The following is a 15,796-nucleotide window of genomic DNA, read 5'->3' on the forward strand; positions in this document are numbered from 1 at the left end:
ACAAATAGTTGTTGCGGAGATAATTATGATGATACAACCAGAGGATTATAACTTCAAATTAGGGTTAGGCAGCGGGAGATGAACTCCTAAAGACAAAATTCCTGTTTTCATACAAATATTTCAAATGATTAAAAGCGATACACACACCTTACCCACAGACAATATGGGGGGAATGTAAATATGAACTGAACAATAGCACTGCTTTTATCAACATCTTCTGTGAGGTGTCAGCAGCTGTTTAAGAATCAAACCTACTCTAAGAATAACAGGCAGAAGTGCAGAGTCTGTGTTGTTAAAGTGACCCTTTCTAATTTGATCTGGTTCAGCAAATTAAAACAACAATACAGTTTCATTTGGGTCTAAAGGATGTTTAAAGATTATTTGTCCTTGTTAATCAAACAGTACATCTGATGGGGAAATGACCATTCTTCTTTCTTATTCATATTTATTTTCCAGCCTGATGTGCTCTGTTCTCTTTCCCATCTAGCTTCTCCGAATTTGTACCTCAGTCACAAATCCCATTACTTACCACCCTCCCTTCCCCTCAGCCCGTAGAATGCTTTTAACACCTGCCTTTCTGCAGACTGTGGACTGCTTGTAAATGCAGCCACCCAGAGATCAGAGCCCACAGTGGGAATTAGGCAATATAAGGCTTATATAAGGATTCCAATACCAGCAATTTAGCTCGTACCAATGAACCCCTTCATTACAAAATAATCAAGAAATTAATTTTTTTGTCCTCAGTGGGCTTTTGCTCAGATGTGCCCAGGATATATGCTACTCTGTGCTGCTCTTAAGCCAAAATTCATCCCATGATATTAGAGACACAAGGAGGACGAGATAATGTCTTTCATGCTTACACAGAGTTTGTCTCTCTCACCAACAGAAGTTGGTCCAATACAAGATATTATCTCACCCGCCTTGTCCTTCTAATATCCTGGAACCAACACGGCTACAACGACACTGCATCACATAATGTTACCATTTGACAAACAGTGGGTGACGTGCTCCCATGAGGGTGTTTGTCCCAGGTCCTCAAAGATACTTGGTGTCCAGCTTCCACTGAAATCAATGGGAGTTAGGCGCCTAAATACATTTGAGCATCTGGGTCTAACTCCGTATTAACTGCATTGAGCTCAATGAATCTGCAAACATGGACAATGAAACGGAATGTGCAGCCCCACCATTTGGGCATTCAGACTGAAATCTAGCCATGACTGTTTTACAAGCCTACGCACCCATTTTAACTGGCCAGCTGTAAGATTTGGACATCATATGCAAGTATTCATAGCTGATTGTATTTAAACACAGCCCTATAACTAACTGTGTTCTTCAAAGACATTTCATGTGTACAAAATACCATGAAATTATAATATCCTTAGTCAGTGCTGAGCACGCCTGACTCCCAGAGAATTAACCCGGCACTTCTGTTAAGGGTGGGAGACACCAGGGAAGGAGAAGAAGGAGCAGCACAACCGCAATGTCCCCTGATAGTAAAAGATCCACAAGAAGTTACCGTATCTTGGCTGGTCCTTGATGATCGTGTAAGTTATCTCAGATTCACTGGCACCAGGCATCTCTGCTTGCAAAATTCTGTTGGTGATCTGCAGCATCCCTCCTTCTGGGACCCACACCAGGGGGTCAGTAACCAGCCGGGGGCCTCCATCACCCTGCGGGGAAGGAGGGGAGAAAAGCAGCAGAGGCTTGGTTGAAGGGCAATGATAATGGGCCAATATAAACAAACTTTTAAACAAGAAGGATGAGGTTGAATATTGCAGAACACACGATGCAGCTGATTCTCTTTGATTCTCATCTGCTTCAAAGAGGGAAGCTCTCTGCCCTACCAACTCCATTTCCCACCTCCTTTTCCCTCCCACCTTTCACTTTCTGCTCCTTCAGTCCCATTTGTGACTTTCTTCTTGTCCAACTCCTCCTGATCTCAAGTCACTCCCTCCTTAATCCTCTCCTGTACCATCATCCTCCGTCTCTCTGAGTGTCTTTTCACCTCTTCATTTAAACAGGATTGTCTTCCTCGACCTCAAGTCCTGGTGCATCTACTTCCCTTTCCCTTTGCAGATTCTCTCCTGTCAGGTTAATCTCCATGACACTGTGAAAAATCCTCACTATCTCCACTGCTAAAACCTTTGTCCAGGACTAGAATACTTGTCTGACTATCTCCCACGCCTCCTATCTCTCCCTTCTTTAAATCCCTTCCCTGAACACACTTCTTCGAGGATGGTTATAAACCACACCCTCATTTAAAAACAACCCATAATAAAAACACTCTCAACCTTTTTAAGTGTCTGTAATTTCCATCATAGTGGAATAGTGACACTTCAATACACACAGGCCCTGGCAATCACTTCAGTCTCTCACCCCTTTCACATCCTAGGAAGCATGTCAAAGTATAACACCTTTAGAACCAACAACACGTCGGGGAGAACTTTTCTGACATAGTTCTGCAATTGCAAAAGTGTTTGCGAAGATATGAAGTGACTGAGGAGTTCGGGTGTGGTAGCGTGTCTGGAGGAGACACATAAACCTGCTGTTCTGCCCCGCTTTATTTGTGGCAGAGAAAGTTTTCCAACTGGAAAATGAATATTTGGGAGCCAAATTTATCTCGAGGCAAAGTCAGTTCCTAGATTAATAGGCTCTAAGGCCAGAGGAGGCCCTTATGATCATCTCATCTGACCTCCTGCGTAACCCAGGCCACAGAATTTCACCCAGCAATTCCCGTATCAAGCCCATATTTTGTGGTTTAGCTAGAGCGGATTTTTGAGAAAGACATCTACTCTTAATTTAAAGACTTCAAGTGATTAAGAATCTACCACATCCCTTGGTAAATGTTCCAATGCTTAATTACCCTCACTGTTAAACATCTGTGCCTTATTTATAGACTGAACTCATCCAGCTTCAGCTTCCAGCCACCTTATTATACCTTTGGCTACTAAATTAAAAGTGCTCTACTCTCAAAAATTGTCTCCCCATGTAAGTACTTATAGACCATGGTCAAGTCACCTCAATCTTCTCTTTGATAAGCTAAATATATTGAGCTTCCTAAGTCTTCCGCTGTAAGGCAGGTTTTCCAGACCCCAAATACTTCTCGTAGCTCTTTTCTGAAACCTTTTCAATTTTTCAACATCCTTCTTGAAGTGCGGACAGCAGAACATGTCACAGTATTTCAGTAATGGTTTCATTAATACCATATACACGGGTAATAACACTCCCCTCCGTCTATTCGATATTGCGCTGCATTACGGCCAAGAATCATACTAGCCCTCTTAGCCACAGCCTGACATTGGCAACTCCTCTTCAGTTGGGTTATCCACCAGGACCCCTATATCCTTTTCAGTCACTACTTTCTAGATGACAGTCCCCCTGTAAGTGTGACCCACATTCTTGGTTCTTACATGTATGTCCTCGCATTTGGCTGCATTAAACTGCATGTTGTTTAAATAAACCCAGTTTAACAAGCAATCCAGATTGCTCTGTATAACTTAACTATCCTCATTTACCGCTTCACCAAGTTTTGTGTCATGTAAAACCTTATATAAGTAAGGAGGGGGAGGGATAGCTCAGTGGTTTGAGCATTGGCCTGCTAAACCCAGAGTTATGAGTTCAATCCTTGAGGGGGCCACTTAGGGATCTGGGGCAAAATCAGTACTTGGTCCTGCTAGTGAAGATAGGGGGCTGGACTCGATGACCTTTTGGGGTCCCTTCCAGTTCTATGAGATAGGTATATCTCCATATATTATTATTATTAGCAATGATTTTATATTTGCTTCCAAATCATTTATAAAAATATTGAACAACACTAGATAGGGTGACCAGATGTCCCAATTTAATAGGGACAGTCCTGATTTTGGGGTCTTTTTCTTATATAGGTTCCTATTACCCCCCATCCCAATTTTTCACATTTGCAGTCTGGTCACCTTAACACCGGACCAAGAACCGATCCCTGCAGGTCCCCATTAAAACATCCCCATTGTATGACAACTCCGCATTTACAATTACTTTTTAGAAAGCTACCGATCACATTTTAATCCATTTAATATTGATTTTGCATAATGCTATTTTTTAAAATCAGAATGTCATGTAGTCCTAAGGTTTACATCATTTAGGATCAGCATTTCCCCTAGGACAAATGATCACTTTATTCTTTAAAAGAATTGAGCAGAAGTAAGAAAGAACTGATTGCCAGCTAAGGAGAACCCTAACGATACCCATGGCAACTTTCCGTCTTCAAGTGTCCGTGATGCCACGGCACTTATGGAGTTTAACATCAAAGCATAAATCAGCAACAGGAAATTACCAGCTTGAAAGGGTCAGAGAGATTACCAGATTTATTATGGCAGGGGAGAAGCGAGAGAGCAGCCGTGCTTCAGAGTACTTTGAGGCGAGGGCCAAAAATGCACCGTATGAGAAGAAAAAATTTCCAAGAAAATGTTAATTAAAAGCAAGGTCACAGTTCCAGAGCAACAATGGCATCTCCTCGTTTCCAAGCGATGAATGAATGAAGGGCTCTTCATTCCCCACAATAAATCAGTCAGTCATTTTGCAACAACATTCCCAGCTGGCTTTGATGCTGTGATCCAACTAATTAATAAAAACGTACTCAGCAAAAGGTTCCTTCTTGCTTGCTAATCCTTTTATTTGTAAGTGACAAGTTTTAGTTAGGCCAGAGTCAGTTCTCCCGCACAGGTCAGTGACACAACTGGAACCATGTCCGATTTTTGTTTACCGGTGGTAAGGCTGATAGTTTCATTTTGTGTGTGTGTGTGTGTGTGTGTGTGTGTGTGTGTATGTGTGTGTGAGTGAGTGTGTGTACGCACCCGCACACATGCGCACTTTTGTGAGTACTAAGCAGTCCTGAAGACTAAAGTCCTCTCTATTTAACCACTCAGCAAGTATAGCACAGGCTATTGCCGGTCACGCTTCCGCCACACTGCCTTGCCAATGTGCCTCGATCCTGACCTGGCTGAATCGCCCCTAGTGGTGAGAAGGTAGTTCAGTCTCTATGGCCATTCAAATCTGGGTCTTCCTGCTGAAACTGCCCACCGGAGATAGTCCCGGTTCATTTCGTAATGGATGAGAATCAGCCCTTACTACACTGAACATCACACAACCATCTGATCTAAGGGTACATCTACACTACAGGGGGGAGTCGATTTAAGATACGCAAATTCAGATACGTGAATAGCATAGTTGAATTCGACGTATCGCAGCCGACTTACCCCGCTGTGAGGACGGCGGCAAAATCGACTTCTGCGGCTTTCTGTCGGCGGCGCTTACTCCCACCTCCGCTGGTGGAGTAAGAGCGTCGATTCGGGGATCGATTGTCGCGTCCCGACGGGACACGATAAATCGATCCCCGAGAGGTCGATTTCTACCCGCCGATTCAGGCAGGTAGTATAGACCTAGCCTTTGTATCTTTTGGGTACCTGGAAGGGAAAGGGTTCCATATCCCATTACCCAGGCTGATACCTACAACAAACACACAACATGCAGCCAGGTCTAATCCCCACTTTGGCCGATCTGATGTTGCCAGATGGCACATTTTCTAGGGTGTGGGCTCACTGTTTCCCAATAGAACATCGTTAGTGGCAGGACCAACAGCCACATCAAAGTTAAAATGGCCAGAGAGCACAATACAGAAATGCAAATCGTTACTAAGTGCTCTTGAAAATGAAGCCAACCATTTAGGCTCCAGTAGATCTGGGATGGGGGTCTTACAAATACATCGGACCCTCGCTAGAATGCAGGATTTGGGATCCATGCGCGGTACTGCATTAATGTGGGGACCGCGTTAAAATAAATTGCAATTAAAGTGGCTGCGACCGTTATATGCGAATTTGCGCTATATAGACGGGCGTTCAAGCGAGGGTCCAGTGTATTGAAGATCAGGCTATCAGCAAACACAAGCACTCAAGCAAATACTTTGCAAAAACCAACTCCGTGGGAGTGGATGAGCCAATGTCTCAATTACATAATACTCGAAAGAATCAGTGGTCCTTACTTCATGTTTTGATTCTAATAATATGGTGCTTCTTAAAAGGTTACTCTCTAAGCCAATTTAGTAGAAATCCTAGAAATGTTTTCAAATGAGGACATAGCACATACGATCATACAGCATTGTATTATGATAAGCCTCATGTACTTAGATTAGAAGCAAGGGTAAAAAGTACCCTACAGCTAGAGTTACAGCAGAATCTGTAACAACATGAAAACTAGGAAGAAAAAAGAAGTCTTGTGTGTGTCTAGACAGCACCTCTTCTGAACTAAACCTTGCATCCAATTCATCTCCCAGAGCTATTGCAGAAAGGTGATAATTAGGATAAGGCAGAAACTGGGCACCTGCCAGCCCTATCTCATGCTCAATCCTGCGCTGCTCTCATTTCTGTCTTACTGCCTTCATTGCTCTTTGTAGCTAAATGTTGCAAAGGAGGACTCCAGAAAAGAATCAGAGACAAGGGAGAGTGAAATTGACTAATAAAACAAACTATACTCAGCAATTCACCCTTCATTGTCATTTGCTACAAAACCTGGCACTTTCAACAACTGAGCGGCACCCAAACAATTCTTTTGCTGTTAGTTTGAGGGCTAACTTCTGTGCTCTGGGGAAGTAGCAAAAGGGAACTGATCCACAGACACGATGGGGGTGGCTACTCTAATTCTGGTGGAACCCAAATGACTTATCACCAGTAGTTTTGAAGAAGTCCTTTCTGATTATCAGATGGATGCGCTCGAGTCACACAACTAAGTTTTATTCTTTATGTTATGTTATAGTACCACCCGGAAGCCTCAGAAGAGAAGAGGACCCCGTACACATAGAGACAGACCTCATCTTACAATCTGATCTTACAATTTTCAAGACAGACAAAAGAATGGGAGAATAGCTGTACCATTAGCACAGAAAGATTAAGCAACTTGGCCAAAATTATATAGGGAAGTCCGTTGTAATTATTGGCTTCCACAATACGCAATAGTAGGACTACACAAATCTGACCTCTTCTCAGGTGGACAAATCCTTGACTTTTTGAAGACTGTTATCTTATGACAACACCACACATTATTGAAATGATTGTTACACAATCGTAGTGTCTGACATACAAATTGTCTTCCACAGTGCATTCTACTTTTTTTTTTTTTTTAAGTAATGTGATTTAAAAATAGATACTGTACCATAATTTTTTTTGCCACAGTATTCCCTGTACTTAGAATGGGAATAACACTACTACAGGTGGGAACATCCAGCTTTTAATAAAAATGGAAGAATTAAATTAAAATAAACAATAAGAATTGTTAAATTGTAGGGATTTCTTCTCAAATGTCTCTAGGAACATTACCAAATATTAAGAAGGGTCAAGTACTAAGTAAAGTTTATTAAACTTCAGTGTTCTTGATAGCTTTGGGATGTTGATCAGCCATGAACCCATTACACTCAATACCTCCTCGTCCCTTTAAAGCTGAAGTCAACAAATCAAACACCTCGTTAACTAAGCTTTTTAATTTATGTAGGTTTCTTTTCCTGATAGTTTCCTGAGATCCATTCATTTTCCAGATGCATTCACTCTTCTCACAATTGACTATTGACTATGTAATACTAACTTACTGTGCCAGGAACTAACAGAAGAGCTCTCTTTTCCAAACACCAAGCTGTTCTGTTTTCTCTTCCATACTCCTCCACTGATGTTACCTAGCTACATAACCTAACCTCCGGTCAAATGAATAACTTGCTTTAAAAAGCCAGTCACAATCACAACCCCAACCACCTCCACACTTTGGGGAAGTCTGAATCTTTATCTGGATCAGAACTCTGCCTCTTGCCCCTAATTTTATAATTTGCTGTCCCAAATCCCCCGATCAGTGCACCCTCAGACTTTAGGGGAAGTTTGGATCCAGATGTGAACTTGGCCCATGTCCAATATCACACTACTGCCTGCTGATTGCGACCAGCCTCTCTGCACCCCTTCCTCCCAGGGAGTGAGGGTGGAGTCAGGCTCCCCTCCACTCACATGTCCATTGCTCCCACAGCAAAAAAGAATGGTGCATTTTCAACTCTCAAACTGAAGCTAGAGATGAACTGAAACAGGAACTATTTAGCTAAGCTGAACCACTAAAGTGGAACCATTCTGGGTCTACAAACCAAAACATCAACAGACAAAATTCTGCAAACCCAACCTGCCGCTTTGCCCCTCCCTTGCCACATCCCCGTCAGCAATGTCTGGTCTCTAACCTCCCCCCCGCAGATATATTGCTTTTATAAACTACTAGCTTGGCCACTGCAGAAAGGAACATACCTTTGGAGAAATCTTAATGTGGAACAGGATATTCTGGAAGTGGTGCCCATCGTTCACTTGCAGAAGAACCGTATCATCCCGACTGTCAGAACCATCGTGAGCATAACGTAGGAGTCCATTCGCCAGGTCATCAAGATGGAATACTTGGGCTGCAGAAGCTGTGTCCCCTGGAGCTTTGACCAGCTGGCCATGACGTGGAGGATCTAAAACCACCACCGCTACATCCTGGGGATTGTCATTGTCTCGAATATCAAGCAACACGTTTGTTATTGATCCAATATCCCCTGTGCTGATAAAGAGGACTTCATTCCTTAGCACATATGGAGCCTGAAACATAAAACCAGCTCTTAGCTGTTTGCTAAACGACAGTGCTCGAATGGTGATGGAAGTCTGGGAAGTAAGGTGTGGGGCAGGGAGATTAATTCCCTTCATGTGCTGGAAAGCTCCGATTTGTAAACAAGAAAGATTCACTAACTGCACGTTTCCCCAGGAGGGTAGAACTTAGACTACCTAGACAGATTTAATTACATAAGAAGGTGGGATTCTCACACTAGCAAGCTGAACAAAAAGCCTCAGGACATTTATGCATAAAGCAGTGTAGTTACCTGCTCACGGCCTGTATCCCCTTTGCTGCTCTACTTGGATAGCTCGATAAGAACCTCCAGGGACAAAGCCTGGTTTTGCTCAAGTCAGTGGGAACTCCGAGCAATAACTGACTTCAAGTTCTTTTCCCCCTGATTTTCGTAGAGCTGCCCTAGCATCTAGTTACAACCCTCTCACTTGCCCAATGACCAAGAAGAAGAAGGCATCATTCCTACGAGGTAAGACTATGATGAGGAGGAAAACATACATAAAAATATGAACTGAAACTTTCACGGAACAGACAATGCCGCCCCCTCTTGCACATACTGGGTAATGGCTCTAGATGTAACCCAACAGAAGAGTGCCACCTATTGCATTCATCACTATCCATTTCTGCAGCTCCTGGGAGACTTCCTAGGCTTTCCGTGGAAGTCTCCCATACAGGTAATGACCTGGCCCAATCATGCTTCGCTTTTGTAATCAAATGAAATCGCAGTCTCAGGTAGTATGGCAACATTATTAATCATATTTATTACGGTAGTGCCCAGGCAGCAACTGAGATCAGGGCCGCCTTGCGTTAGGCACTGTACGAGCACAGAACAGCAGACTGTCCCTGCTCTGAAGAGCTTAAAATCTACTAGACAAGACAGAGACAGGTTAGGGGAAAGGCATATAACACAGGTCGCTGTTTCATTATAACCGGATACGTATCTGTGCAAGTGTGTTTTCTTCAGGTTTCAAGTGTCCCTTTATCTAGGAAGCAGGCACCATGAATCTTTAGAAAAGGGATTTTTTTTCTAATCAAAACCCAAAGCCAAAGAAAACAGGTTGTCTCCACCTGTTGTCTATTGTCATCTACTTTAAATTGTACGCTCTTAGGGATAGAGACTATCTTTTTGTTCTGTATCTGTACAGTGCCTTTCATCATGGGGCCCTCACCCCTGTTGGAACCTGTAGACACAACCATAATACAACTAAACAATAATCTTAGTTTAATATCCCTCTGCTGAAATCAGGGTTGTTTTTAGAACAGCTCCTCTTCTTCTCAGACCCACTCTTTTCCTCAAAAACAAACGTTATTAAACCGATGATATTGTCATATAAGGAACACCATTGCAAATGCACACGATACAGACTATGGGTACTTATCTATTCCCTGACATGCAAATTAAAAAGAAATCTAAAGTGATGGCTTCATGCACACAAATGATTCCATGTAACATCCTAATGGCTGGGAGGCCTCAGCTTATGGTAAAGCTTCTCAGTGGAAGTGACTGAATGGAGTAACATGGGAATGCCCAGGGTTTTGTTATTCGGCTGGTGAAGAAGTGAGTCTTAACAATAATAAAGCAAAAACCCACCTCCACTTGGCTGGGCTTTTGATCTCTCGTCCAGCAGGCAAAATGAGAATTGAGCATCACAGACTTTGGACTAAATTCAGCGTGGGCATAAGTAGGTACAACTTGCACTGAAGTCAACAGAATCATGTCTCCTTAGGCCAGGACTGAATTTGGCCCATTGTCTCCAAAAGAATCAGTCAAGAGCATTCTTAAACTCTTCACCGCAGCTATTGTATGAAGTGCTTGTACAGACACAGACCCTAGGGCCTGACCCTCAGGAGTCAATGGAGATGGAACTGATTTCAATAGGCTTAGGTTCAGACCTCTAATCCTAGCTCACCTAAGTCTCTACTCTGCTTCCACTCAAACCAATGGGAGTTCTACCACTGACTTCAACAGTTGTAAGACTAGGCCTGTAGTGAAATATTTTCTTGCTGCGCAAAGTACCAGGCCACCAAATAATGCTCAAACATATGTTTTATGGAAAACAAATTCAATTTATAGATTGGACCAACCTGGCTACACAACAGCCTTAACTCCAGGGCCAAGGGGCACCTAACCTCTATTTTGAAGACATTACACAACCTGGGAAGAAGTCCGGTTACAGTCCACATTTTACCAGTTTCAAATTAGTTATCTAGTTCTTTATTGTAAGGAGCACTGTTGAGTTGTGTAACCTATTGTGTAAGGTATTAATTTAGCCCACACAGAAAATAATGCTTAAAAGCAAGAAAACACAATCAAGTTTTTTTTTTTTAATCCTCAAGTTTAAGGGCCCAACCCTGCGAGAGGCTGAATTCCTACTGACTTCACAGGATCAAGAGACTATGTGTCCCCCAAAAAGAAAAAAACGACTCAAATTGGAGGATTTATTCCATACCAGGAACACTAAATAGATAAATAAAATGGTCACCAATCATAGTGAGGATGTCAGTAGTCCAATGTGCCAACATTTCTGCTTTGGAGTTGTGTTGCAGTTGGTTGTAGTCCTACATAATTAGCTTAAAACACAACACTACAGCTTTGAAATCTGAGCCTAACTGGAGAGATTAAAGGAACTTTTATATATTTCTGAAATGACTCATTATGATTAAGGGTGCGGAGGAAGGCAGACAAGAGTCAACACTAAAAGACTATGGCCCTGATTCTCAGTAACCCTAAGGCTGTTTTACACTGCTTAGATGGTATAAAGAGGCCTTAAAGTTAATGATTCTCATTCCCCTTTACACTGGCTAGAGTGGGGTAAAACAGCCTTTGTTTAAATGAGAATCAGATCCCCTAAGAGTATAAAATGTGATTACCACTACTGATTGGCTAAGAATTGCGCACCCAGCTAATCTGTGCTAAAACATCCAATTAATTGTGTAACCCTGTCCTCCTTTCACATACTTGTTTATCTCATTCACCTTTTATATTTTGTGTTTCAGACTGTAAGCTCTTTGGGGGCATAAACGTCTTTTGCTATATGTTTGTACAGCACCTAGCACCATGGGGCCCCAACTTGATTGAGACCTCTAGGCAACAGCAGACTATAGATATTAAATAATGATAATAGTAAAATAATCCTATACAATGGGAACACGGACTATAAGCTCAATATGAGTAAAAGTGGTGAGCAATTTAAGGGGTACATAAATGACTACAGAGACATTTAGAAAGCTCTTTTGCTCTGTTTGTTCCTATTAGTGTACTTAATCAGCAGCCCTGAAACAGACTCTCTAACTACAGGCTCTCAAGTGCAAAAGATTTGACTGTAGAGATCAATAATGACTCAGTTGCAGTGCAATAAAGGACTAGATCAGGGGTCGGCAACCTTTCAGAAGTGCTGTGTCGAGTCTTCATTTATTCACTCTAATTTAAGGTTTTGCGGGCCAGTAATACATTTTAACATTTTAGAAGGTCTCTTTCTATAAGTCTATAATATATAACTAAACTATTGTTATATATAAAGTAAATAAGGTTTTTAAAATGTTTAAGAAGCTTCATTTAAAATTAAATTAAAATGCAGAGCCCCCCGGACCAGTGGCCAGGACCTGGGCAGTGTGAGTGCCACTGAAAATGAGCTCACGTGCCGCCTTCAGCACACGTGCCATAGGTTACCTACCCCGGACTAGATCATCCACTAACCGTAAGGATATTTTAAACAGTAAGTGACTCTCAACCTTAACCTTAGAAGAGCTGCTGTTCTGCTATACCACAGTAATTGTGCCCAGCACCACAGTACTCAGTGGCCCAAATTCTGTTCTCACTTAAACTGTTTTTACATGGTGTAATTCTATTAATTTACATGGAGCTACTCCTAACTCACACCAGTATAAATGAGAGGAAAATCCAGTCCTGTGTGTCTCTGGTAAAACCTCTTTGGCTTGAAGAAATTCAAATCGACTGGTTTTACTCAGGTTCATTGGTTATTGTTACAAGATACCAAGTTTCTCTTGTACATTTAAAATCTATATAAAAATATCAGGGATTTCTTCAGCTTTGTTATATTACCTGTGTCGACAGTGCTTGCACGGTGATCATCTCTAACTGGGAGAAGAGCCGCTGATTGCTGACCTTCAAGGAAAACTGACCTTTCCTAAACAAGTCCCCCCCCATAAAAATAGAATATTATTAATGGATGAAATGTGCTCGTGGAACAGAAGAAAGATAAAATACTATATATTCAAAGAGGAATGCATAGATTAGTGAACTTAATACTTCTGCAATTGGGTTTATATAGTATCTTTAGTGAAGTGCATTCACAGTACATAATATACTCCAATTTCCCTTTGCCTATTATTACTCACAGTAAGCCAGTATGTCCAAAATTCAATAAACTAGTCTTCATTAAAGAATACTGGGTGGGATTTTCAAAAGCACTTAAGTGACTTTTTGAAGACCACGCAGAAAGAAATCTCTAGCTCAATAGAAAACCACCCGCTCCTGCCCCTTATCTATTCAGAATTAGCTAACATTTTTAAGTGCCTTGAGATTCTCACATGAAGAGTGCTCTGAAAGTGCAAAATTATTATTGAAAACAATGGACCAAATTCTGCTCTTAGTTACACAGGTGTAAAACTGGAATAACTCCACTGATTCCAGCCCTCACACTAGAGCTTACTCTGGTTTCAAGGTGGTGTAACCGAGTGTGGAATTTGGTGCTCGGTCTCACTCTGGCACATACAAGTGGCAGTCAGTAGATGCAATTTCCTCAAACATTTTGGATCTGAACACTCCCAGGTTCTATACATGAAGTAATGGAACATACAGTCAGGACCTAAAAACTGAGTGCATGATGTCAGCAGTGGCTGAGCGCAGGTCATGCTGGGATGTGGATCTACATAATTATTTGAATATTTTCCTGTAGGTATCAGATAACTAAATACCACAACCACCATTAAAATATCAACATTTACCACCACCATCACCGTATCCCAAGCATAGGACCTACACTTGCTCCCACTGAATCCAACAGCAAACTCTCATTCAATTAAATGGGAGCTGGATCAGAGTTATCTGCTATTCTAAACACGGAGGGAAATGTGCAGTCTGTGATACCATGGTACAGCAGCTTTGGCGCAGTGATGGAAAACATTGCAATGCACCTCACAGAAAGCAGTTACAGCGCTCTGCCAACTGACAGGTGAGTAACTCTTCGAGATGCATCCATCTTTGCAAGGCCAAGAGATCAAAACAAAGACACGCTCAGTCACCTGGATTTCTCTCTGTTGTGCACAAAGCGGACTCTCTTCTCCTTCACATCCTTCCAACTGAAGTGGTCACCCTTGTCCAGTTGCACATCTTTCCCATTCTCCATGATCACTAGCTTGCCATTGGTGGGAGAGCTGACCACATGGAACAGCAGCTCTCCATCTCGGTCACCTAGGTCATGTGCATCCATGAAGGACAAGTCCAGTGGCTTTACCCCACCAATCCCTACTGTGAGTGAACCATTCACCTGGGAAACAGACGTATCTGTGCTGGCTAGAAACAAGGGGAAAACATCATTAATACATAAGACATGCTCTCACTACATAATCGGAAGCTATGTTTATTTGTCTCTCTGTCCTCCTAAGATGTGCATGTTTGCCGCTGCCCTCTGCTAGATACTACACCAGAATCACCTAATGTCACTCTTAGCTCAGTATCCATATCTGTAAAACGGGAATAACACCACTTACTGACCTTCCCCCACAGGGGTATTAATTAGTTCGTGTCTACACGGTGCTTTGTACATATAAAATGCTATGTCTTATTGTTGCCTCAGTAATGTATTTTTCCCACCTGGGTTTTATTCTGCATCCACTAATGATGGGAGACGGGGCTGGGGGAAGAGAATTATCCCTAACTATACAAATTAACTTTACTTGGAATTCCGGCTGCATGCATTTTCCTGAAAAGAAACATTACAGAGAACTAGCTTTCTGCTCCTTTTAATAGCCAGTCCGTGAACAACATGGGAGGGTCTGTACAAAACTTGGGTTTAAAAAATATTACTAAACACGTGCTACCTCTAGACCCATAAACCTGTCAGAAAAACACCAGTTAATTTCCCTTACCCACCATGGGAGGAACTCACCTTCACACTCTCTGGTCCTGGTGTTGCCATAAAAACCATGACCACAGTAAGAAACACAAAGCTTATTCTTCAAAAACATGGTGGCATCACAGAGGTGGCACTCACTGGCATTGTCACACTCCAAGCATCCCCCGGGGCAAGCTGAGATGGATGGGAAGGCACAAGCTCATTAGCCACCACAAACAATGCAAGAACTGATATGTGCAGGTGTCCCAGTTCTTAGATTAGGAAACAACTACTCCCATTACTACCTTGCCTAATGGTAAAAAACGACCCGAACTGTATCTACAAGTGCTAACACACCCATTTACAAATACACAGAGAGTGGGTGTCCTTGGGAGGAAGCTTTTACTAGGGTCAGATTCATTGCTGGTTCTACTAGTATCCCCCATTTAACATAGGGAAGCTCTCTCAAACTGACAATCTTTCAAAACAGAAGAATGTTTTAAGTGGAACCACGGTTAGCTTCGCACATGTGAAAAATCTGGCCGTGTACTCAGATCCTGCACAACTAGCTAATCTGAACATACCGTAGAAAGCTATAATAGAGTGGATCTATTACATAACAGTAAATGTTATTTTTATTATGGGCAAATGTCATAAGTAGAGGTTCACTAAAACCAGAGTTGCTGTTTGGGGGAATTTCACTCTATTCAAACTCATCATAAGGGGGTTCCAGGGTAGGCATAGCCTATTCCTTAATATTTCACCTAGTCAGCAATGAGTTTCATATCACTGCATGTCAGCGGTGCTCTCTGTTTGCCTAAGTGAGAATTAACAGTTCACAGTGTTTAAAGAGTTGCAAACTCAATCCCATCCCACCTTCTCACATCAGTTCTGTTCACCTGTGCATTTCTGTTCTGTACGGTCTGCATAGTATCGCTTCCCACAGTCCAGGACACAATGTGTTTGCAAGAGGAGAAAAGGAGCTTCACAGCGAGCGCACTCATTTGGATGGTGACACTGGAGGCAATGGTCATCACATCCTGAAAAACATTTGCAAAACCAAAAGA

General features: G+C 42.2%; 1 protein-coding gene across 3 annotated transcripts in view; it reads right to left on the reverse strand.

The window, feature by feature from the left end:
* The window catches only part of FRAS1 (Fraser extracellular matrix complex subunit 1), a 292,619-nt gene that overhangs the window by 103,116 nt on the left and 173,707 nt on the right, over nt 1–15,796 (reverse strand). For all 3 annotated transcript variants that reach the window (XM_054031084.1, XM_054031085.1, XM_054031086.1), the window contains 6 exons: nt 15,629–15,769; nt 14,784–14,924; nt 13,918–14,188; nt 12,716–12,800; nt 8,301–8,627; nt 1,517–1,670 (listed from right to left, as the gene is read on the reverse strand). In XM_054031084.1, coding sequence (XP_053887059.1) covers nt 1,517–1,670; nt 8,301–8,627; nt 12,716–12,800; nt 13,918–14,188; nt 14,784–14,924; nt 15,629–15,769 — 1,119 coding nt within the window. The remainder of the gene's footprint in view (nt 1–1,516; nt 1,671–8,300; nt 8,628–12,715; nt 12,801–13,917; nt 14,189–14,783; nt 14,925–15,628; nt 15,770–15,796) is intronic.

The sequence above is a fragment of the Malaclemys terrapin genome, chromosome 5, assembly GCF_027887155.1.
Source record: "Malaclemys terrapin pileata isolate rMalTer1 chromosome 5, rMalTer1.hap1, whole genome shotgun sequence".
In the NCBI taxonomy this organism is placed as follows: Eukaryota; Metazoa; Chordata; order Testudines; family Emydidae; genus Malaclemys; species Malaclemys terrapin.